The sequence below is a fragment of the Perna viridis genome, chromosome 3 (genome assembly GCF_037379345.1).
Source record: "Perna viridis isolate PV_CMFRI_1.1 ecotype Kerala chromosome 3, ASM3737934v1, whole genome shotgun sequence".
Classification (NCBI taxonomy): domain Eukaryota; kingdom Metazoa; phylum Mollusca; class Bivalvia; order Mytilida; family Mytilidae; genus Perna; species Perna viridis.
The window spans coordinates 53,731,992-53,757,491 of record NC_142447.1 but is presented as its reverse complement, the minus strand read 5'-3'; the positions used below and the strand labels follow the sequence as shown (position 1 = coordinate 53,757,491).

The following is a 25,500-nucleotide window of genomic DNA, read 5'->3' as shown; positions in this document are numbered from 1 at the left end:
TAGAAAACAACTGCATGAACATACCTAACACTTGTCTCAGTGGATCTGAGCGACTGTCATTTGAATCTTTTGACAAATCTCTTGCTAAATCATTCATTGCTTCCTCAATCGTCTTTTGCATATCTGAAACTTTGGCAATTTCCTCTTCAGTAGACAATTCACCTTCACCCTGCAGCTGACTTTCAAATTCTGCTAGCATTGAACTTAATTGTTCAGCAAATACATTGTTTCTAAGACTTGCAGCACTTGATGGCATATTAGAATCACCATCATTATTGTTAGCTTCCAAACATTTGGTAAGAATATTCGATGACAATTCTCCGAGTATTCCTATATGTGAAGTTGAATCACAGGCCGCCTTAACATTGTCATTACCATCAGTGGCACTTTCCATATTTTGCCCACATGACCTTTCATCTGAAGAATCAGAGTCATTAACAGCTTTAGGTAGCACTGTAATTTGGGATTCTGTGTCAACAATTTTTTCTACAGAATTCCTTTGTGCATCACATTTATCAGAACCATTCAGATTTTCATCCTCTGTTGTAGTCTCAATATTGTCTGAAATATGCTCATCTTCAGAGACTGGAGAATCTAAACTGATTTCCATGATGGAATCATCTAAATCATTCATATCACCTTCATATTCATGTTCTTCCACGTAAGCTTGATTACTGCTCTCCTCACTATTCTTTGGAGATGTTCCCTGACAGTTCTGGTTTCTAAGATAACCATCATTTTCTGTATTTTTTTCATCAGGTTCAATGACATGAACTTCATCATCTTCATCATTTTCTGTCAAATCAACAATACTGTTCCCTTGAAAGATCTCTTTAGAATTTGCTACTTGTTTAAATAATGCTTCTTCCAACAGAGTAGCCTCAATATTCAACACAGGCAAAGATTCTTCAAGCTTGTTGATAAAGTCTGCTTCCACTTCAGTACATTTGTATGCTCGAAACTTTTCAGGAAGTCTACTTTGGAGAGCAGTTGTTAAGGCTATCTTGCCAAATTTTAATACTAAGTCTTCATATGGATAGAACTTCTCTCCTTCCACAACAATATATCTGAAGTATGACCCGTAACATTCAGCAACACCACCACGTAATACGATCTTGCTGTCTACATCTTCCTCTCCTTTTGATTCAGTATTGTCATTACTATGAGATGAGCCACTGTTGTTTTGTTCAGATGACTCATCCTCATACACAATTGTCTCATCACTTTCATATCCATCCTTTTCTTTAGACTTTATTTCTATTTCATTGTTGTGTTTACTCTCAACAACTTTTATAGTTGAATTTTTGGTATTTTCAGACAATAACTTTCTCTTTGAAGGAGATTGTCTTGTTTTCTTAGGTGATTTTGTTTTGGCATGTTTTTGTTTCTGTTTATTTTCCTCATTTTGAGTTTCTGCTTCATTGAAATCTTCATTTTGTGTAACTGTCTCACTGGAATTTTCAGGAGACCATATCTCTATACAATTCTCTGGGCATTTTTTCAATCCATTCATATAATGATAAAGTCTCAAAGCATCATCAACAGTTATAACTCCTAGGTGAGCTGGAGCTTTCTGGGACTTCAACAATTTCTCAGCAATGAGATACTTTACAGCTAAAGTTTTATGTTCGCCCGGGATTTCACGATAACCTATCTTTAAATCTCTTTCTTTTGCCAAGTAAACATTTTTGAACTGCACTTGCATCATACAGTTCATAGTGCTGTCCTTGCACACAAGCTCTCTAAAGTTTCTTCTCAGCAATTCTCTCATTAGCAAGAGTTTTCCAGAAGTGGAGTGTAAACATAGCACTCTCTTCCCATGAAAAGTTACAAAGAAAGCTGGATGAGTAATAGAAGAAATCAAGCGTGTGATATCATTGCATCTTTCAGTTCTTTCTTGGTCCTCAGCATTAAGTCGTTTGTCTTTCCCACACGATATATTCTTAGTATTATGATCCTTCTTCTGTATTTTGGAAGCAATGCTTTCAGGTTTTTGGCTTGTAAGTTTCCTTTTTCTAGTTAAATTTTCAGAACCTTCAGACTGTGATTCCTTGTCAACTTGTCCTGTTGAACTTGCATTAGATAGTTCACTACTTTTAACCAACAAGCTAGATTTTAAACAAGCAGCCCTCCCCTTATTTTTGGATGGACTTTTTGGTTTTGCATCCATTTTATTACTTGTCTGTTTCTCATTTTCTATGCGTCTCTTTTTGTTTATAGAACCATTGCCACCTTTATCCTTTGGGGAAGTCTCTATCAATTCATTTGATTTCCTTTTTATATTATGTTTCTGATATGTAGCATTAGATTCATTCACGGTAGAAGTATGAGAATCTTTCTTGATGGGACTTTTATTTTTCATGTGTGGTTCTACAAGTTTCAGCTTAGCTTCTATCTGTGACCAATTTTTCTCAATAAATTCCCTATTTTTCTCTACCTTATTTACATGATCATCTTGATTGTTTGATGAAGTTTCTGTATCAGCATTTATTACTTTATCATGAGTCTTATCTGATTGCCCATTTTTTAGACTCGAGGTTTTATCATTGACATTTTCCGATTCTGTGTTATTCTTTATAGCTTGGTCTCTCTGAGCAATATTATTTTTATAATTTCTGTCTTGTTTATTGCTACAGTGATTGTTTACTGTACTACTACCTATATCTATTTTATATGGTACGGAACGGTTTTCATCACATTCAACTTGCACATTTCCGGATGCATCTAATAGTACAGCTGACCTTCTACGCCGTCTTCTTTGTTTCACTTTGTTTACCACATCATTCAATGATTTTTCTGCTTTGCTTGACTTTTGTTGATTAGCATATAGAACATCTTTGTCATCTTTTGACTCCATCTTATCAAGCAAAGTTTTTTCTGAGGTCTCTGGTCGTTTCTGATTTTCTGATGTTTTCTTTGCCAAGTCGAGAGAACTTTCCTTCAATTTTTCAAGTGTAAATGCAGTAGGTTTTCTGATTTCAAAACATTTTTTTCTTTGAGATTTTTTCAAAGGGCTAGAATTTGGTCTCCATATCTTTCCAAATGCCTTCCTTTTACCAGATCCAATAAACGGAAGTTTGATTTTTAAGGGAGGTACTTTCTTAGGAGTTGAACACTTCATACCTTTTTTTGACGAAGAATGGTCAATCTGATCTGAATGTACATCATTACCAGAGTTACTGTCTTCTGAAGCCAGACTATATGAATTCAGTATACATAAGCCAATACCATCACTATTTAACTGTTTACCTACATCAGTGGTATCAACCGGCTCAACTTCCTTCACTGTGTTTGCTGGCAGCTCTAGTCCCTGTTGATTCACTTCTTCAATAATGCTGTTGTCATTAGTATCTGGTACCACTGGAAACTGAGAAGCAACAGATGAGATTGGTGATATTAAAGGACCAGAATGATCACTCTTTTGTGTTAACTTATGAACCACACTTTCTAAACTGGAATGGGTTACTTGTTTACATGGCCTATGAATACGCTGATCTCCTTCATCACACTCTTGCTTAACAATTTCAGTAACTAAATCCCCAAATCTAACATCATCATTTTTTTCATTCTTTAGATCATTTCTAATAATGTTGTCTCTAGATTTTCTTTTATCTGGCAATGGTTTGTTTTCATCAGGGGGTTTATACCACTTTCCCATGATTTCTTTGTCAGATGCCACAATATTTTCAACTGTCGTAGGAGGAGTCTCTCTTAATAAGGTAGATTGAGTTGGTAGAATGTTAAATTTGCTAAATGCATTACCATGGTCGAAGGGTGTAGTCATTCTTGCATGAAGTTGATGCTGTAATTCAGGCCTTAAATGACTTGGCAAAGGAAAACTGGGTTGATAAAAGGCTGGATGAATCATTCTAGGGTCCATCACAGGAAATCTTGGATTATGCTGGAGACCTGGAGGTAAATTATGGGGGTCTATCATAGGATTAGGGTTCTGCATTCCAGAGTACATTGGTGGTATTCTGTTATCTGTGCAAGGGTTTGATGTAGACCCCATACTTCTCCGATTCCGTGAAGTTATCACATCTGTTGGTGGTGATGATCTGTTTACTGGTTCGGTTTCAAAAGGATTGGTGACTCTTATTGTGTTACCACCGCTATGACGGTTCCTGACTGACTGCATAACAGGTGGTATGGACATGTCACTGTGAAGGTGAGATAATGACATAGGCAATGACTGTGGGATATTGTTTGAATGAGCAGGTGGTGGTTGGCGTGTAGTGTTAACAGACTGCCTTAAAGCTGCATTCAGCAATGGTGGTGGTCCTCTTGGATGGTTTGTCATCAAATTTGTCCTCATAACACTATTATACAGTGGGGGTGGAATTCTGTTCTGTGTATTTGTTTGACTTGGAGGAACCATTCCCCTCATCCCTGAAATAAAACACAATCAAATCTATTATCAGAATTTTCATTGATAGTCTTCAGCATCTAAATTTAAGACAACCAGCCCCTTCTCTTCATCTGATAAGAATTATATAAAGCATACATTAGCTTGGAAGCAAATTTCTGCAAGCCAGCTGCTATTTTTACTATCACTGGCAAATAGGCAGGTCCCAATTTCAGAGACTGTCGATAATTAAAAACAAGGTAACTACATATAGCCATATGTTCCCTGGATTGGCATATTAAGTTAACAAAATATATTTAGAGAAGACAGAGTGGAAAGAGTTACATACTCTGATTCAGAAGAAATGGATAAATGATTCATTGTTCTGATTTAGATACTACAGTGTAAGTTTCATAAGAGTTGTGTCCACAACATCTGTCACATTCACTAATAGTCAAATTAATAAAATAATAGTGGATATCAGGAACATACATGTTTCAGGTCCCTAATTTCTGAAAAGTTCAAGTCTTTAACCCAAATAATCAATCCAAGTCTGATCATAATGGTATAAAACATTGTGGAAAAATATCATAGGCATTCCTATGCTTTTATTGAAGTTAAATACCTTATTTTGGTGTGTATAATCTGCACATTACTACATAGATATTATTTCCAGAACATGGGGGAGCGTATTATGCATCAATATATAAGAATTGGCCACAAAATTGAAGATTTTGGTACGAGATAAAATATTGTGTAAAGTAAACAAACAAACTGGAAGTGAATAGTTAGTGAAAGAAATTTGATTTGATCATCAAATACATCTTTAAGTATTGATTTTTTAGTGATATTTTCTTCAAATCATGTTCAAATGTCTTAATAACATGTTTCAAACAAAGGTTGTACAATATTTCCTTCTTATAAAGCATGGTTAGAGATTAAAATGAAACAGCTAAAAATCAAAAATTAAAAAGTGCTTTTCGTCAAATCCTCCCTATCAAATGCTTTTGCAGCTGAAAATGATTACTCTGATACTTATTTTGATTGTTACTTACAATTTTCTTTCTTAAAAGCATGTTTTTAGATGAAAAATTGTGATATTTGAGTAACAACCTAAACTGGAAATGTCCAATTTTCCTGACTTCCAATTTTGTTTAATTTCATGCATCCTGTGGCAATTTTATCAAGCTTAGAAATTAAAATTATCCAATTTATGTAGCTACTGATCTTTACACAATGTTTTAGTCTGCATAAAAGTTTCTTTCCTTCACATTTTCATAGGAAATACTGCATCAAGGTAAATAAATTAACCAATCAAGTGCAAAATATCGATCTTTTGTCTTAACAAAATTTTACTGGAATGTAAGTCAAAAAAACTTCTTTCACACATTTAGACCTTCAAAATTGCACTGTGCACAATACATATAGGTGTATTATGCACACCAAAATACAATAACTAAATTATATGAATTGCTTATTTAAGGCCCCCCTTTATGGCCCCTAATTCTTAAACTGTTTGGTCAAAAAACCCCAAAACCAATACCAACCTTCCTTTTGTGGTTTGGAACCTTATTATAAAATTTATAAAGATCAACCAACAAATACTCAAGTTGTTGCACAAAAACCGTGTCTACAGATGACCACACAGACAGCACCATACCAATAACTGTAAATTTTTTTGAGGTCATAAAAACTGATGAAACCTCAAAAATGTCAATTTCAAGGACCATAACTACCAGAAGGGTCAACAGATGTTTCTGAAATTCGTACCAAATATAAATATTGAAATACTGAATATTTTATGAATTTAACATTTATCATCAATCTACTTTCAATTTCTAACTAATAGGCAAAAACTGCCAAAATAATGTGAACTCAGAGAACAAAAGGCTCACAGAGAGCCCGAATCACTCACCTGGCCAACCATGCCCTATTAACTAAGTAAGTAAAGGTATCATGCTTTGTTACCATATTTGACAAACAATTGCTGAAAAAGAACATATATTGATGAAGATTTAAGTTCAAATGAGTACCTTAGGCCTTGTAAAATGTTGGAAATGCCTTCCAAGTGTTTTTAGAATCTCTGGAAAAAATTTGGGCAGGGATCCCCCTATGCCTTTTTTATTTCATCAGGTCTGAGGGGTCATTAGCCCAGTATAATTTGCTGAAAAAGAACATAAAAATGAAGTTAATCATGGTTATACAACATTTTCATCATCACCATTCAACTCGGGAGATCACATTTACAATATAAACCAAATATCGTTGAAATCAAAGCAAGTATAAAAATTTGCAGGAAAATGGCAGCCTAGAACAAACTTAGGTCATCACCATTAAACTTAGAATACCATGTTTCCTGAGGAAATAAAAAAATTATTGGAATCCAAGCAACTGGTGAAAATGGTTGCAAAATGGCCACCTAAAAAAAATCTCAATACTGCAGTCAACACAGAATATTATGTTTAACTTTTGAGTAGCTTTCATCTTCATCATACTTCAATGGTTAAGAAAAAAAATAGCAAAAAAAGCATTTTGACCGCCGTGTTCTATTTTAAGTTACAGTGGCCATGTTTTTCGACGATTCAAAAAATTAAAATGACTAGTTTGTGCAGAAAATACAACATTGTTTTGTCTAATCAAATTCATATTCACTGTCATTGTCACTTTCATCATCATATAGTTCATTAACAGTCTGAAAGTCAATCAACATCTGTTTGCATGCCACCCTCACTTCTTCCCTTAACATTTCTCTGTGATGATCTCCTGTTATGTAAGTCTGACACTCAGCTTCAACTGTTTGAGTTCCTTCTTCATTTTCACGTGTCTTATAGCATTTCTGGGTAGGTAGTTTTCTTCTATCTTTCTCATTTCTCCAATGTTTTACTGCTTTCTCTGTTAATTGCTCACTATTTTCTGTATTTGGACCATTTATCGATACATTCATTAATGTCATTATCATATCTTGCTTAAGGGATCTTCTTAAGTCTAGTTTTAATCCTTTTAATGGTGCTTGCACCCCTTTCAGGCCAACCTTTGGAAACTGGCATTGATCGACAAATTTCAGCAAGCTCAATAATATGAGGAAAAAATTTGCTTAAGTCAGTCTGTTATTAACATCATCTTATGCAGAAGTTGTGTTTTGCTCCGATCTGAAGAATTATCATCTATTTATATTCTGTTTTTCCATTCTATCATATTGTACTTGATATTATTTCATTCAGTGACTATTTCGTTTTTTTCGTCTGGTTCAGTGACAGAATGGAATGATTCAATCAACTTTTCTACTGATGTTAAACCATAATTTCATAAATTCTGCAGCACTTCTCTCTGGCAAAGAAACAGGGTTGAAAATATCATATGCTTTCAGAATAGAGAGGGCATCTTCAAATCTGGAGTTTATGTTGTCCTTAAGGGCTGTGACATACTTCATCAACAAAGTTTCCAATTGCTTAAAATCTGTATCGGTGACTTTAAATTCACGAGTTAGCATAGGTCTCACTAACCACTTCTAACGTTTCCATTACTTTACATGTTAAAAAAGTAATTTTCAAAGTCTCACTGTGAATTCCCAGGACAAATGACATCTTAAAGCTGCATACCGTTGCGAAGCTTGGAAAATAAGGCTTCCAAAATCATTATGCTAATGGTACGATCATAGTAGAAATTCTTCACAAAATTTACTTGAATAAATAATACTGAAAATCCACATTTTTACCTGTTCTGCTAACTGACAGCATGGAGGCAAATTAATCACACATGTAAACAATATTCATACACTTTTGTAGTTAATTACATATATGATTTTAAAGTACACATTCTCAGCTTTATTTTGACTACTTTTAATCATAATACACACAAATAATGCACTTACAATGCATATGTCTAGGTTCAGTGTGTTTTTGGTACTACATAGGGGGGTGGACATTTGACCCGGAAGTGGTTAGTGAGACCATAGTCAGCTTTCCATCTTGTAGATCTTTCTACATTTCTTCAAGAGGTTGTTTCGATCTTGAAATTTCTTTTATTGTGTCAATTGTGTACTGAATGCTGGGTTCAATCTGACTAAAATCAATATTTCCTGTCTGAAAAATCTTCGATAATTTTGATAAAGATGGAAATATACACTTTAAGATGTAAAGTGTCCCGAGAAATCTTGTTTTCTTCATCCTCTTTAACAATCCATAGGCTGCACTTTCTTTCTATTTTAACTGACTTAGGGTTTGAAGTACTGCAGCATAGTCTTCAAAAAAAGTTGAAAGACAACCAGTGTGTTGTGCATGCCTTTTTCAGTCTCTTTGCAACCACTTTTCTGGAACTTTGATTCAGCTTTAGATTCTTTGTACCTTCCTGTACTTTCAGGTAAACTGCAGTTCTTTCAGGAGAATTTTGAAAAATCTTCCACAACTGCTGCAATGTCAACTGTGCAAGATCAATATCTTTCAGTTCTGTCTTTGTGTCAGCACATGCAAGTGTAAGTTTGTGACAAATAGTGAATAAATATGATTCCAGGATGTTCTTTTCTCAATAGTGCAGCCACACCATTTAGCTTTCCAATCATCACCGATGCCCCATATGTAGCTATGCTTCAAAGTTTTCTTTTATTAATCCCAAGATCATCTAACTTTCCCTGTATTACTTTTACAATTGTTGGAGCATCTGCTGAATCTGATTCCTTTAAAAGGTCAGCTGTAAACTGGAATTGAATAGTTGGGCATCCAGATCTGTCAACATACTGTATAAAGAAAACTAATTGTTCCATCAAAATGTCAGTCACTTCATCTATCATCAGTCATATTTATTTCTTGTACTAAGTTTTCTCTAATTACATCTCCTATACTCAAGAACATTTCAAGGATATATCCAGCACTGCTGTGGATGAAGTGTTTCATATCTGTGACCCCAACGATTTCTAGCAATTTTATCAGTGCTTTAAATTTACTGTTTGCAACCTCTTCTGTGGCTAACCAATACAATGAAGTAAATGCAATAAAAAGTACTTCTGAAGCATATTCTTTCCTGTTATCAATTTCTTCCTGGAATGGTGATACCCTCTGGATGTTTTCTTCAAGTACAGCCGCTTTGTGTACCTTGGATTTGGAATGGTCCTGTATAGCTTCTTTTCTACATCGAAGGTCCGGTTTCTTACAAAAATATCTTTATTGTTTGGATTTAAATTGTAGTGTTTTTTGCATAGAAGACAGTACATTCATTCTTGCTCTTTACAGACAAGCCACCATAACTCTGTATTATGACTGAATGAGGTAGTTTTGTCCATCAAAATACTGTGCTTAAATCTATGTTTATTCTTTGATGTTGTCTGAACTTAATGTATCACATCGATCTTTACAGATGGAAAAATTGTGGATTTTCTTTATAGAATCTTTGAATATTTCTTCAATTAGTTTCCTCTGTTTTTCTAAGGTGATTTCTATTGTAGTCTGTCTTCGTGTTTCCTGGTTTGTTGTTGATACTATAAATGAATATGAAGACTCTGTTTCTTTATTAACATCAGACTTTGAAAGTGACTTCTTGATCTCAATTTCATTGCTTTCATCTTCTGGTGTTTGACATGAACTGTCATGGACTGTGATAGTGACTCATCGTGATCATTATCTAAAAAATATAAATAAAGATCATTTCTTTTAGAAAACAGGTGAATGTAGTAACAATTCTATAAAAGTTTCACTAAAATCTTTTATTTGGTTTACGAGATGTTGATGCAAAAAGATTACAAAATAGCAAACTCAAAACTTTGTAATTTGAATCTCCAAAAGTTGTATGGATCTAAATCTAAAATAAGTGATGCACAATAACATAATGTAATAAAAATTCTGTGAAAAAGTTTTGTTGAAATTCATTTGGAAGTTAATAGTTGAAAGGTTATTACAGACAAAGGGACAGACAGACTAATGGACAGAAGGATGATTGGACAAGGATCACTGCTTAACGCAAGGCCAAAAAGAAATATGTGTGTTTAGGGTTTCAATCTCTTAAAAAATTAGTAGGTAGATAGGTAGGTAGGATTTACTTTATTTCTATGGGGCAATCGTTTGTTTTTTACAGTGCATATCCAATAATGTTGATAAAAACAAGGCTTTTTCAAGCACAAAAAATTAGGGTAATGATTTTATAGAGGTTACAATAAATGGTAGATTTATTCATGAATTTAATTCAAGATTTAAATGTAAATAAACAGTACAAGGATAAAATTTGTAGAATGAAGTCACTGAGGAGAGCTGTCCAGAAAAGAATTTTGTACTTGAATATTTAATAGTAAAAAAACCACAACCAGTTACTAGTCTTTTAATAATCAAGACAGACACATATTTAAACAAAATCTAATAAAATAATTACATCATGGACAAGCATGTGACTGACAATCTACAAATTTAAATACATGTACATAACAAAAACATGCAAACTTCTTACCTGATGTTGCAATTTTGTAGATCTGTCCTCAGTTCTGTCTCGTCAGTTATGCAAACCTCTTACCTCAGATATACTGATTTGTCATTTTGTAGATCTGATCCTGTCTGGTCAGTTATTTATGCTGCCACTGGTATCAAAATCAACAGAAATTAAACAGTCATGTAAACATAATGTTCATTTAACGCCCATGCAAAGCAGCAAACAAACATTTGTTGACAAATGTTGTGATGATTCATACGAAATACTTGTCTTATCATAATCAAATGTAATCTGTAAACAATTTTCATTCTTTAATATTTGGGTGTATTGTAAAATGTTGGTCTAAAAATCATAGTCTGATAAGAAATTTGTTGCTTCGGAAAAAGCACAAGGCTGGCAGTTTTAGTCTGGTTGACTTTTACTCAGACAGAATTTTTTTTAACGTTACAATGTATTTATTTTCTATTATTATTTATAGCAGTGACCCCCTGTGTTGAATCTCGGATCCAATATTTTGTATTTTATAAGACATGTTCTTTTCAAACTTAGGGTTGCCAGAATATTTTTACCAAAACTCCCTCTCCCCCACTGAATCGAATGATCGTCCCTTAAATTCATATATTCTGTAAAAGTTTGTTACACATGTTGACTCATTGTCAACACTAAAAATTCCTGCACTCGTTTGCACAAATCACAACAAATATCTGGAAAAATGATGGGTATGGGGCAATTCCAAATACAAACGGCATTTTTTTAAATGTTTTCAGAGAATCTTCACCTGTGTTAAGCTTTTTGTTAACCACAAAATAGTCGGTGATTGGTTTGCCTTTTCGTTAAGACATTATTAAGTCACCACGTTTTCTTCTATGGACACTTAACGTTAAATCGTAGTAGGTTAAAGCGCTTTACCAATTAGATTCCAACGCGGACCTCGATGAAGACACTCTTATAAACAATAATAAATACAAGAGATTGCAATTTTGGAGACATCCGTCCGTACGAGACTTGTAAGAGTAGTCAAGGATGTTAAAAACCCCCTTAGTAGTAGTTTTGGAGACATAGCCTACACACAGAATGATTTTAGATATCTGTGCACTAGATTTTTTTCCTCATGATTTTTTTTTGCTTTATTTTATTCTGCCGGTACCAGAGGCTATCGTAGCCAGGTAAAAGTACAGGGTACCGGCTCTTAATGAAAGCACTGTTGATGAACACAAAGGAAGAAGATCAGCTAATATTAGCCGTATATTTGTTTTATTACTCATTAAAATATCAATCAAATAATGACACTCGAGCCATTGAAAAATTTAGCAAAAGAACATCCCAGATTGTGAACTTTTATCATTTTTGATTTAATGATTATGTTTGTAGGTAGTTGATAGTTTTTCACTCTTCAAGTGGTCGAATATGCTGTGTAAATCACTGTAGACTCAAAAAGGTTTGATGATAAAAATTGACAGCTTATGTCCATACTATATAATAGTTTAACCATGTGATGCTCATCTTTGTTTGGGGGTCTCACAAGGGCGCCCCACAAGAAGGACAGACTAGAACACTGATAAAAGAGAAAGTATACGAGTTTATAAAAAACAACTACAACAGCAACAAAAACAATTGTTTTCCTTTTTATTCATCATTTATAATAAATACACAAAACAATTATTTAATTTACTGCTAGAAAAAAACACATCAATATTGCTACGTTTTAAGCGATAATACCACTTTTAAGAAAACAACAGGGGAGATAATCATAATTATGAAAAAAAAAAAGTTTCCGATATAACGAACGATGCATATAAAGAAGTAACTAAGACAGTCCCCTGAGATTCGTTATGAACGAACTCCACTGTATATACATTTGTGGATCTCTATGGGTAAATGAGCCTAATATGTCTCAGATTTTTTTTTACCTGTAATGATTTTAGAGATAACTTTGGCAAGGGACCATAACTGAAAACAATTTTGAGAAAAGACATGCAAAGGATGATTGTCACCAACTTTTATCAAATTCAGTTCAGTGGTTTCAGATGAGAAGATTTTAAAAAGAAAAGTAAGCAACCAACGACAGAAGCCAAGTGATAACTAAAGCTCACATGGTCTTTTAGGCCAGGTGAGCTAAAAATGTGGTAAACAACATAAGTTAGTGTGAAAACCAAATACATGTAGTTCTCTGTTATATTGTATTTATGTACATGTATTACAGTACCTGAACGAAATATATTCCTCATTTCCTGTACCAGTACCTCTGTATTGGGACCAGTACTTTGAGTCATCATTGCTCCCCTGTCAGGTGGAGGAATATTGAAGTCCAATATTCTTGGGTCAGGAGGGGTAACCCTGTTCTGAGGGCCACTTGTCTCGTTTTCATCATGAAATTGTTGCTGCCATGGAAACATTTTGACTCGGACTTGGTTATCAGGTTACTCATTAAATATTAACATCTTTAGCTGAAAATATAAGTGCATGTACATTTACCTTGGTGGTTTCAAGTTATCACATCAAAGTTGCTTTTCACTGTATCACATTCCTTCAAATTTGAACATATTGTTGGATTGAAATACAACTGCAACTTCACACCCATGGTAAAAATAAGATAGCAAGAAAAGAACAGCGTTCCAATGTCCCCTGCGAAAAAAAAAAGTGCAAAAAACTTTAAATTCACTGAAATTTTGTAAGTCCAAGGGCAGTAAAATTGATGGCTTTTGTTTATACTTTTCTATTTGTCATGTAATATTTTGGCTGGAGTATCACTAAAAAAATAGAAAGGGAATTCCTTAAGTCCAAAAATAAGCACAAATGGCAACAATAAATTCACCCCGATCCCAAGCAGGAGTATGAAAACAAGAGAGAAAACAACATGGTAGTTTGCTAGAAATTTCACTCCTTGAACAAAGAGAATGAAGAAAATTTATAAAATAAAATATGTAAAATTAAAAGAGCAGAAAAAAAGGACAATGGTCATGCATAAAACCAGGGACTATATGATATGAATACTAGTAATAGTCCCCAATATAATTTAACAGCAATTTCTGGAGTAGTATTGCGTCTAATTTTGAATTTTAATTGGTTAACAGTTCCATGTACTTTCGTTACCTCTGAAAGATCGGCGGAAACATGGTGGACTTGTCAATCTTTTTTCTTAATTATTAAATCAACTAATAAATGTATGAAGATTCTCTGAGTTACTTCAATTAATTTGTAAATGCAATGGGGCTCCATGTGTACCTTTAATTCAATTATGCAATCAACTAATCATTTACAGGTAAATCACAGTCACAGGTGGCTGCACATCTGTGAAAATTGACACACCTGGCAATTAATTTCCAATAAACAATTAGGAGACTGGTAGACTGATGTTATACACTAATAAAACCAAGCAGACTGTAATTTACATGTATAAGGGTTGACAATTGTTTTTTGTCCTATATTGCAAAATTGTCGCCGGTCATTTGCAAAATTTGTTGGTCAATGGTCTGGACATCTATCTTTAAGGTTACATAAAATACTTTAAAATATCATTTTGACATTGAGAGCATTCTATCATATGTATTTAATAATATATAAGAAAATTACGTTTTTTTTTTCTTACAATAGGGAGGTCGGTAGTGCGTTTATCGATATTCTTGCGAGAGCAAAATTCTCAATTTTGAGTCAACTTTAACACGTTAGAAAATGGTTAAAAATCCATTGCATGACAATAAAAAATATATGTAATTGAAGATGAGACATTTCTCTTTCTAAATATACAACTTTAATTGTTATTGGAGTTGATGGTCATTTGGTACAAACGTTTGAAGTGACGATACTTTGAGAAAAATGGCCGCCTGAAAAACTATGTGTCAAAGATCATACCTATTTCAAAATTCATTCCGCAAGCTATTACTGGACCGATTTTCTTCATTTATGGCTTAAATTTTTGGAAATATCTTCAATTTTGATAATCCGGTTGTCAGGCTAATTTTTTGGTTACAAAACATATTTTTTACGTAATTTTAAGGAAAAACATGTTGAAAAAAAATAGTTTTTGCGTACCCGGAATGCACTGACAGTCGGATTCCGAAAATTTAATCCTTTCTGCGTCCATCCGTAACCCTGGTTTCAGAAGAAAAACAATAATAGCTTGCGGAATCGATTGGATATTAGGGTGGTCAGGGCTTGGTTTTCACAAAAATTAAAGCGGGACCGGTTATCGTTCTTGCTAACCGGATGTTACTGATCCGCCATAGCTTCTGTTAAGATTTTCGAACACTCGTGGATAAATGCCTTTTACCGACTGTTTTCTGGACGGATTTTTGACTGGTGGTGCAGACAACGATGGACCTAGGCCATGGAGGCCAATCACTTACGGTAAGTACCTAAATTATGTCTAATATAAGCCTAATCGCCCTGTTTCCGTAAGGTCAAATTCTAGAATGACCTTTTATCATCTGCAAGCTTAAAAACTATATTCACCTTCTTGGAAGGTCTGATTTTCGTTTGATTCTGTATGAGCTGATTTAAAAAAGGTTACACTCATTTAGCATTAGTTGGAATATGTTTCCATAACATTTTTATTAAACGATGAATATGTAATAAAGTAAATTCTCCCAACGTTTGATTGCAATCTATTCAAAATCTTTCGGACTTTATCGACTTTCCTATATTATCGGAAGTCTCTGTATTTTACCTTGCTTTTTTTCTATTGGTTGGGAGAATTTGCACATATTGCATTTAATTTTCTTGATAATTCAATTTTAATTTATATGTAGTGCCCAATTTATATGAAACTCACATGTTTAAGCATAAACCTTCTTTATATTTATTTTAACTGTTTTATTTATCCAAAATTATCATATGTAGAAAAAAAATCAACCTTAAATTGCTTCTTCAAATGATACACAACTTTTTTTCTGGTTTTCATTTTATCAGTTAATATATATTAATTATGACTTTTATTAGAACAATTATCATGTAGCCCTGCTTGTACTTTACTTGATAAATAGAACTTATTTGATGAGATTTATATATGTGGCAATTGCATATTTTACATATGACCTGCATCTTCTTAAGTTTACTTTATATATTCATATTGTACAATTTTTAACAGCTAACTTACATATTCATTTTTTAGAGGATTGTAGATGCTCTACTTATTTAATATTCATATACATGTACAATTGCTTGGAAAAGGTTTAAAATCCTAGTAATATACATTATTTATCATTAAATTTTAATTAATTATGGTTTAATTTTTTTTTTGCCTTTTTAGGATCACATTGATTGACTCATAATACCAATCTTTTGTTGTATGTATATGAAACATACTTGTACTATGTTTTTTCTTCTAATTATTGATTTATTTCAGAAGAAAGTATTAGTAAACAGGCTGCCTAAATATTTATTTTATTTTGTCATATAAAAAGTAAACACTGATGTAAATTTTATTATGATTTAGTTTTATTTTCTGTTTGTTTTTCATCATTTTAGTTTCATTTTGTTGAGTTCTGGAGATGTTTCGAATTTATGGTAAGTTAGTTTTTATACTTTGATTTAGTTTAGTAGCTTTATTTATTTTAATAGTAAAACTTTTGAGTCTTTTAATTATGGTAACAAATAAGCATTTACATTTGAATCATATATTACTTACAAGAACTGTCGATTAGTTTTGTGTTTAGACTCTGCTTTAAAACTGCTTCACAGTACATATTCATTGAATTCCACTACTTGTTTATTTCAGATGGCCTGAGGAGCAAAGTGGGCTATGCTATGAGACGAATATGGGATGTCTGAGGTAGGACCATATGGGGTACAGTAAGTAGGGTAGTTCCAGACACACTTGAACCTGATAACCTGATTGGTAAGAGAGTTCAACACTTGATAGAAGAACCAGACGGATCACGCAGCGAAATTATTCATATTAAGTTATTTAACATAACATTAATATAACCTTATAAAACAATCTTCTTGTTTTGAAATGAAGATAATTATTCTGGAAAAGGAAGTTTGGTGTTTTTAACTCCTCGCCACATCTTTTGTCAACCGCTTTGTGAGCAACCAACATCAAATAAAGTTTTACATTTTTTCAGATTGTTAGCAAACCAGATTATGATTTAATAGAAAGTAAACTAACTGTAAGTAAATTGATAAGGTAAATGATGTTAATAGGTGTAATGTCCTTATGTACATAATCTCTTTTGTAGATTTGGCAGACATAGTAGATCCTGGTGAAGAAACCCTTCTGGCCTGAAATGGAAACTTCGAAAAGTTCATTAAACTTAATCAAATGATGATATTTTGTTTATTATCATTTAATGTACATAATAGTACACATGAGGAAACAGCTAGGGCTTCAAAGTTCCATAGTGAAAGGATGCGCATTGGTTCAAGTCAATGTATTCATAAAAATTTTCTCAATTTCTTGGGAAAACAGCATTTGTTTTTGAAATTTTATTCAATTTTAACATAATAATGAGATTATTATTATGTTTAAAGACCCTATTTAAACAAGAAAACATTACAAGACTACATTAGGAATCTTAGAATTGACCAGACCTTGATATAATATTATTTTGCCACTTTTTGCAGCAAAAATGTATGTTTATTTTGATTATCGTCTGGCTTCATTTAAGGTATAGGCCTAACAAATTTTCATCCACATTAAACATTTTATAGCAAAATAAGATGAAAGTATCTTCATGTGATAGCTTAGATTCTAAGCTTTAAAATGGTACCACATAAGTATATGGTAGGTTGATATTTTGATCAATATTAGCACAAATATGCGGTTTTTTTTTTAAATCTGAAATTTTCAAAAATGTTCGATTTACCCCCATTTTTCAACATTTGCTTGTTGATTTTTAAATATAATTCAATTATTTCTTGATAAAAATGTGTTTTTACATATTTAATCACAATAACAATAACTGTCATGTGCTAAAAACTGCTTTTAAATTCAAAATGTCTTTTTCTGTCTGACCTTTCGCCATTTTTTGCACTGAAAATAGCTCTAAAATTTACCCTAAAATGTAAATTTTCTACCTCAAAAAATTTTTTTGAGCAGAAAAACATGATTTTTCAAGTCAAGCAACTTTATTGCCACACAAAACAAGTGACAGAAAAAATTAAATATTTTTTTTGAATTCTTAGTAAGCAAAAATGTATTTTTTTGTTGAAAAAACGCATATAAAAAAAAGGGGGTCTGCCGCAGCGTTTTTGATTCCAATGAAAAACAAATCAGAGGTTTTTACATAATATTTGTTTATTTCTGTTTAATGGATTACTCTTGAAAGAACAGCAAAGTATCAGAATTCTACTACCTTCCAATTTCCAAATATGAATATCCAAAAATGGCACTTTAATTCATGATGCTGTTGACACATAGCAAAAAAAAACTAAGTCCAAAGTGTTTTTTTGCCGATTTTAAAAAAGTGTAATTTTCTTTGTATCTAAGATACAAGTTTCCTGAATGGCTTAAATCAAAGTATGAAATGGCTTTATTTAAATGATTAAGACACAATGTATGAATTTCTTTACCTGTTTGACTTATGTGGGCCACAGAAGTGCCCAAAATGTGACATTATTGCCTTCGCAAGAAAAATGACCAAAATTTTTAACTTTAAATTGTAATAACTTTTGAACCCCTTGACCGATTTTAAAAATTTTTGCACCAAAAAGTTACATTTGTTGGGCTCTTTCAAACTAATATAAACTTGTACATTTTCTACATACTTCATATTTTGACTGACCTCCCTACTTACAATAATATCAATACTGACAATAGTTCAGAAACTGAAGTGAACAATACCAGTGTTGTTCTATGTGGAAGACAACAAGTGTATTGTCTTTGAAATCTTAAAAAAGCAATATGCTGCTGCACACACAATATAAAAAATGAAGCTGAAACCATTCTATTGCAGTTAGTTCATGTTGACATTGTTGTTAAACTTGTAAAAAAAAGAATCAACTTTTCAGTGCTGGTGATGAACGCGTGACCCGCGTATAGAGCACCTGGTCGTATCAGCTTGACTAAAGCAATATATCGCTCATCTGATAACTAAAAAGTTCGTATGATAGTAGTGTCCGTTACTTACCACTGATGTAAACAACCGAGACATGCCTACTGATACCAAAATTAAGATGGCGCGAAATAAGAGGCGATGCTAAAAACGAGTCGAGTTCGGATTTTTTTCCGTCATATTCGTTTGCTGTATGTACTCAGGTAGCTCGTAGATGTAGGCCATAATCTTATGTGGTTTTGGTTGTCTAGTAGGTTAACTTGTCGGGATCACTAGAGCGAAACCGACAAGTTGAATACTCGACAACCAAATCCACGTAAAATTAGAGTCTGGGACCAAGGAGTTAATATATGTATAAATCCTAGATGGGACTAATAAAATAACAGTTAAGTTATGTCAGATACCTATAATTAAAGAGATAAGAAACTTGTTCATCAGCCAGTTTATCGATAAAATTGTCACTCGGCGGATAACGAGATTCCCTGACCTTTCCACCTTTTTATCAAACTACTTTTTCACTATGGCAAGCCAAAGTGGACAAAAATGCTTATTTATTAATATTTATAAATAATGATAAATATTTATAAATAATGATAGATATTTATAATTCAATTATAAATATTTATAAATCATTTAATAATATTTATAATTGAATTATTTTTATTTATAAATGTGACAATTATAAATATTTATAAAGGAATTATAAATATTTATAAAGGAATTATAAATATTAATAAATGAATTATAATCAATTATAGATATTTATAATTCAATTCAAAGTGGACAAAAATGCCTATTTACAAATATTTTTAAATAATAATAAATATTTATAATTGAATAATAAATATTTATAAATGAATTATAAATATTTATAAATAAATTATAAATATTTGCAATTGTCTTGGATTTATAAATATTTATAAATGATTTATAAATATTGATAAATGAATTATAAATATTTATAAATATAAGACAATTATTAATATTTATAATTCATTTCTAAATATTTATAAATAACATCATCATTATAAATATTTATAAATTAACTATAAATATTAATAAATGAAGATAAATATTTATAATTCAATTATAAATATTTATAATTGAATTACAAGTATTTATAATTATTTATAAATATTTATAAATAGTCATTTTTGTCCACTTTGGCTTGCCATATTTCCCCTTTTTGGTGAATTGTTTTGAAATAAGTGCAGCAGACGCCCAGACGCCAAGAAGACGTAAAAATGGGAAACTGAAGATTCTGTTTCATTACATGTCTGTGGTTATATTTAATCCCAATTATAGCCTACATCTACAAACTACCAGATCAACATACAGCAAACGAATATCAAAGACTCCTAGGACAAGGCCGACAAGTGAACAACCAGTTAGCCAATATAATATTAGATCGGAGCCAACATATACTAAATATCAGACTACTGCTCAAAATCAACACGTAGCAAAGGTACAACTAAGCAAATGTAAAAGTCCATAGAAAGTGCAACCAATACCAGTTCGAGTAACGTACAAAACAACTACCCAGATGTGTACAAAACATAAATACCAGACAACTTCACAGGCACTATTATAACAGAGTGAAAATCTGTTCCTGTTCCCTTCCATGGCCGTGATCAATAAGCAGACGTACGACTGGTACTTTTATTATTCAGCAATCACAATATAACAGCAATGTACAAACAATAAGAAGAGAGAAAGACTCCATTCTTGAGGGCGAACCCTCTTGAACTTTAATCTCTAAGTTCTCTCTTGAATAAGCGCCTTCTTAGTCCTCTTTTCTAAGTTCCCTATCTCCCTATATATACTAACGATTATGTAAAACAACTGTGTATTAGTCAAACTCCTTGTTCATGTCTATGTTATGATTGATTCATTATGTTTATTTCCTCCCTTTTAATTTGTCATTTATTTACCCTCTTAATTGTAAATGAACCTGTACAACTACCATTTTCCTCATGCACCTTTGTCATCTTAATGGTTGTTTATGTATATGGGTATGTCATGTGTACATGTAACACCTGTTTGATTTGTACAAGTATGTGGTTATAATTTATTTTATTATCTGTTGTCCACGTTGCAATTTCATTATGTATTGGGAGTTATTTTGTACCTGTTCTCATGTTTTGTATAGTTGTTTTACCCCTTATACATATTAATTTAATCAAAAGTTCATATGTCAAAATATCAGTTATAAAGTCGCAAAATGTCCATACACTCTCCTCCCTTTCTCAAAGACTAACATTATTTAATCAAGAATGTCTAACCACTGTCCTATCACACTTTGAGACCTATAGACGAACACTCAATAACCAGATATATTCGTAGAAAAAACGGGGAATATAGAACTCTGAACTTACAGTAGAAAAACCTGCGACGTTCTGATAATATCCAAAGCCGTAGTACAAGTGAGAAGCAAAACCACAAGGCAACACGGCCCTTTTTAGAAGTAGGCAGAGCAACCACCGTAACATGGCTGAAAACATCTGCGTCCCCACAACAAGAATAGGTTCGTTGAATATAAAAAATGTCAAGGGAATCGCAGCATACCTAAAAAGGTATGGACATTTGACAAGCTGTGTCATATTATGCATATAGGAGCACTGGTTACTCTCACTAGAAAAGAAAATATTAAATGAGTTTGATGTCAATTTAATTGTCTTCGCGAAAGCTGCGGATGACATAAACATTAAGTTTGACCACATCCTGGCGAAAAATGTACAAAAATGTACCTCTTAAGTATCGTACACGTGTGTTCTGCGTGTGTTTCTTGCGTGTACGAGACGGGAAGTTTACATGAAAGGATCGGTTAGCTTAGAACATTACGCAGTTTCCGATTCAGGCACTGAGACTCGTTACAAGACTATATAGGTCGTATACACTCAGGGATTTGACACATCGAATCTACACCAAAGATCTTGAGATGAAGGATACTACAGACACAGTGAAGTCAGCCTCATATCTTGACCTACCTTTAGAAATCGATGGTAAAGGAACATTCTTGACCAAACTTTACGACAAACGTGATGACTTTTCATTCAGAATTGTCAACTTACCTTTCATCTGTGGCACCATCCCTTCAGTACCTGCGTATGGAATGTTCATATCACAACTCATTAGTTATGCCAGAGGTTGCCGTAACTACGGAGACTTTTTGTATTGCCCTAGAATTCTAACAAATAGGCTTTTGGAACAGGGTTATATTGCTACAACATTAAAGTCATCACTACAGAAGTTTTATGGTCGTCATCATGAACTCGTAGATCGTTACGGTGTATCCATCTGTGCCATGAACAACTGATTTGTTCAACGTGTCATAGTTTTCCTTTCCTCTTTCATCTACCCCGGACTTGACGTTTATATATGAGCAACTAGGCGGGTGTTTCTAGAGATGCAGAGGACACTTACCCTACCGGTGCACCTGGTCCATGCTCCCAGTTTTTAGTGGAGTCCGAGTTGCTCAATTGCTTTTGTTACTTTGTATGTATGATTTTAGTTACTTTATGTTCTTTTTTTTGTGTATGTCTGTTGTCCATGTTTGGTCTTAGTCCCTGGATTACATTCTTTTGATTACCGCTATAACCTTGGTTCCCTTGATTATTCTTTAGCACTCCGCGATATTTATGAATATTCATTACCAGCTGCTTAATCTGATTCCTAAACTGGTTCCATGGTCAATATCATAAGCGACCCAAAGATTGCTAAAACGTGTCTTTTTTAAAACATGTCATACACATGCCTATTAGTGTTTTTTTGTTTGTATTAGAACTAGATGCTTATAATAAATGATAAAATGATCGGTTAGCATTGAATTTATGTAATATAACCAAGTTTCCGATTCAAACACATGCGTTCGTTACAATTGATTATACAAAGGTCATATATATTACTAGGACACCGAGCTCCGTGCAGGTCCGGGTGTCAAAGGAATAGGCCTGCAACAGCGCTAAGCTTGTCGTAAAAGGCGACCAAATAGTGCTCAGAATCCCAGGTTGTGTGCCCCAGGTTGTGGAATGGAGTACCCCTGGCGTGTTACATGCTGGAGTTGTCAGGTTATTATACGGAAAATCTGACCGCAAACCATAGTGGTGCACCGTGTTGGGAAAGATGTCACGTTCCTCGCACGTTAAAGAGCCCTGCTCTGGTATTCGGTAGGAGTAGGAACCTTTGCGCTCCGCCACAGGAGGCTAAATTGCCCGACCCTACCCATCCTACCCTTTTCTAGTGGCAATCAAAATTTGTCGACCCTATTATCCTTGTGTCCCATCCTTTTTTTCATTTTCATCATCATCACCATCATTTCATGTTCATTTTATCATCCATTTCATTTTCATCGCCTGAATATTGCTGAAATATTGCTGCTCGGGCGTTAAGCCCCAATAATCAATCAATCAATCAGGACACCGATATCTATATATAGCCATTGTCAGTTGTTTAATCTTGTTCCGCATGATTGAAAACATTCAGGTCGTAACGGTTACGAAAGAGTACGCAAAAGTATCGAGGGAACGAAGATTTTAGTGGAAGTCACCCGATTTTAGAGCATATCGCATTTGGACCATTTCGGATGCTGAAAGTTAGCCAAAATCAGTCACAGTGAATATTTGACGATTAGCGACTTTGAAGACTTCAGTCTTTCATATACTACCAGTGACCGTGTATCACCAATAATTATAATTTGACGTTCTTAACAGACTTTGAGACCACAACTGTGGTGAAACGGGTCTGTATATCACATAGTTTGGAGCAGTTGACCGATGAACCAACTAATTTCACTGAGCATTCGTCGTCTATCATTGATTTGATAATGACCAGTAGTTTAGACTTAGTCCCTTATACTGGCGTGATGCCCCCTTTTTGGACCAGATAAGATATTACTCCGCAATCTTTGGAAGTATGAATTGCTCCACGCCAGTTTGTAAGTCATTTAAACGTAATATAGCCGTATGACCGTGGTGATTATGTGTAACATAATGGTTATCATTAGTGATTATTTAGACATCCCTTGACCATGTTACGTAACACAGATCATCAACAACAGTGACCAGTAGTTGTTTATAAACATTTAACCTCTATATCCTATCTCTTTTCTTCTCTTGATAAGTTACTAATTAGTTAATGAAATAAGTGATACTTCCAAGAACAACGTGGAACTGATGGACTTATTTAGAAATTCACTATACGATCAAGAATGTCATTAATTAACCAAGTTTTATAAATACTAGAAACAATTGAGTATCTACAGACCGAGCCGAAATCTTTTAGTAACCTCGCTCCTTCTTCTTCGCTTTGATTGTTCTTTCTATCTTTGTATATGACTTGATGTGATAATAAACCGTTGTATTTTAACTTCGTTTAATTTACGCTACGTCACATATGACGCGTATAGACGTATCTTGTAAGTTGTGAATTGGAATGACATTTTCGCCAGCGGTAATGTAGATTCTATCACTCGCGATGTTTCTTCGCATATTTTGGAAGCGGCAGCCCGGTGCATTCCAAATAGATATGTAACCATCCGTAAGTCGGATCCGAAATGGATGACCAACGAAATCCGTAATGGGATGAAACAATTGAATATCGGCATCCATCCCTTGCTTAGGAACTATACACAATCGCTCGAGGTAAAATAATGCGGCATAAATGGTCAACCCGTGGTAAAACAGTGATAAAATGGAGTTTCCGTGATTTATTTCTTAAATATACAGTCAACACATTTTGGTTGCTCAAATAGAACGATTGCAGTAAAAAAAATAGAAGACGAGATACCATCTTTCAGAATTTCCATGTTGAGTGGGGTTTAAGGCTGCCAAACCATTATCCAGAAAAAGTCACGTTTCAACATCACAAATTGATTATTTCCAAATTTTAAAAAACAAAACTCACAAGGAAGTAGACGTAGAAGTAATCATTCATGACTTTGATGCAATAAACATCTCGTACCATACTCTAATACAAACAAATATTGGCATAGAACTCAAGAAAACAGTGAGGAAGAACATATCAACATACTAACTAAACAGAACTACGCCAATTCCAGCGGCAAGCCTATGCCTCAAAACAAGATAATTTGATTGAAGAATTTAAATAATGGAAGCCATAGAAAGGGACTCAAAAACATTCCATAAGCTTATCAAAAATCAACGGTCAAACAAATCGATATCTATTGATTGCCTAATAATAGAGAATAAAAAATTCTCAGGGGATGAAAGAATGACGGCATGGAAATATACACTTCAAAACACTAGCCACACCTTGTCTTTTTAACTAATACTGTAGAAGAAGTACAGTGTTTTTTTTAGTATATGGCCATGAATAGTAAAATGTAAAAAATATTTAAAACACCATTTTATTACAATTTTTGCTCATTTAATGCTAACGAATGACCTCAAGTCCCTGTGGCTGTCTTTAGTCACTTTTAGTATTTGTCCTAGCTGGTCAATCTGGGATAATGGGAACTTGTCCTTCATCCGGGTGGATGTAGTCTTCTGTATGGATGCTTAAATACGGACGTGTGACTGAAACTCGTCTACTACAAAAGGGGTCGGGGTGGTTGGTTTATGAGCGCTGTAGATTTTATGATGGAAAATATACAACACAAGATCTTATTTTACGTAAAATATTACTATTCACTGTTTATCTTAAGTAAAATATTTTAATTTAAATTAAACTTCATATAATTTTGATAATTTTATCATTACAAATGGTCTTTTCCTAATATGCGTATTATATGTTTTG

General features: G+C 33.4%; 1 protein-coding gene and 1 long non-coding RNA gene across 5 annotated transcripts in view; one reads left to right on the top strand and one right to left on the bottom strand.

Annotated features, from left to right (window-relative positions):
• The window catches only part of LOC148622904 (uncharacterized), a 33,479-nt gene extending 14,212 nt beyond the window's left edge, over positions 1-19,267 (bottom strand). Inside the window, exons 1-5 of one of the 4 annotated variants that reach the window (XM_088573227.1) lie at positions 18,823-19,267; positions 13,229-13,378; positions 10,775-10,901; positions 6,379-9,958; positions 25-4,389 (exon numbers count right to left, since the gene is read on the bottom strand). In XM_088573227.1, coding sequence (XP_088429353.1) covers positions 25-4,387 — 4,363 coding nt within the window. In that variant the 5' untranslated portion in view covers positions 4,388-4,389; positions 6,379-9,958; positions 10,775-10,901; positions 13,229-13,378; positions 18,823-19,267. Of the gene's footprint in view, positions 1-24; positions 4,390-6,378; positions 10,029-10,774; positions 10,902-12,959; positions 13,201-13,228; positions 13,379-18,822 lie in introns of those variants that run through there. The other 3 variants (XM_088573228.1, XM_088573226.1, XM_088573229.1) reach the window with 3 other exon arrangements.
• Positions 14,345-17,020, top strand: LOC148622905 (uncharacterized). Its single transcript, XR_015920725.1, has 3 exons — positions 14,345-15,100; positions 16,220-16,258; positions 16,470-17,020. It is a non-coding gene; the product is annotated as an uncharacterized LOC148622905 (long non-coding RNA).
• Positions 19,268-25,500: the final 6,233 nt, after the last annotated feature.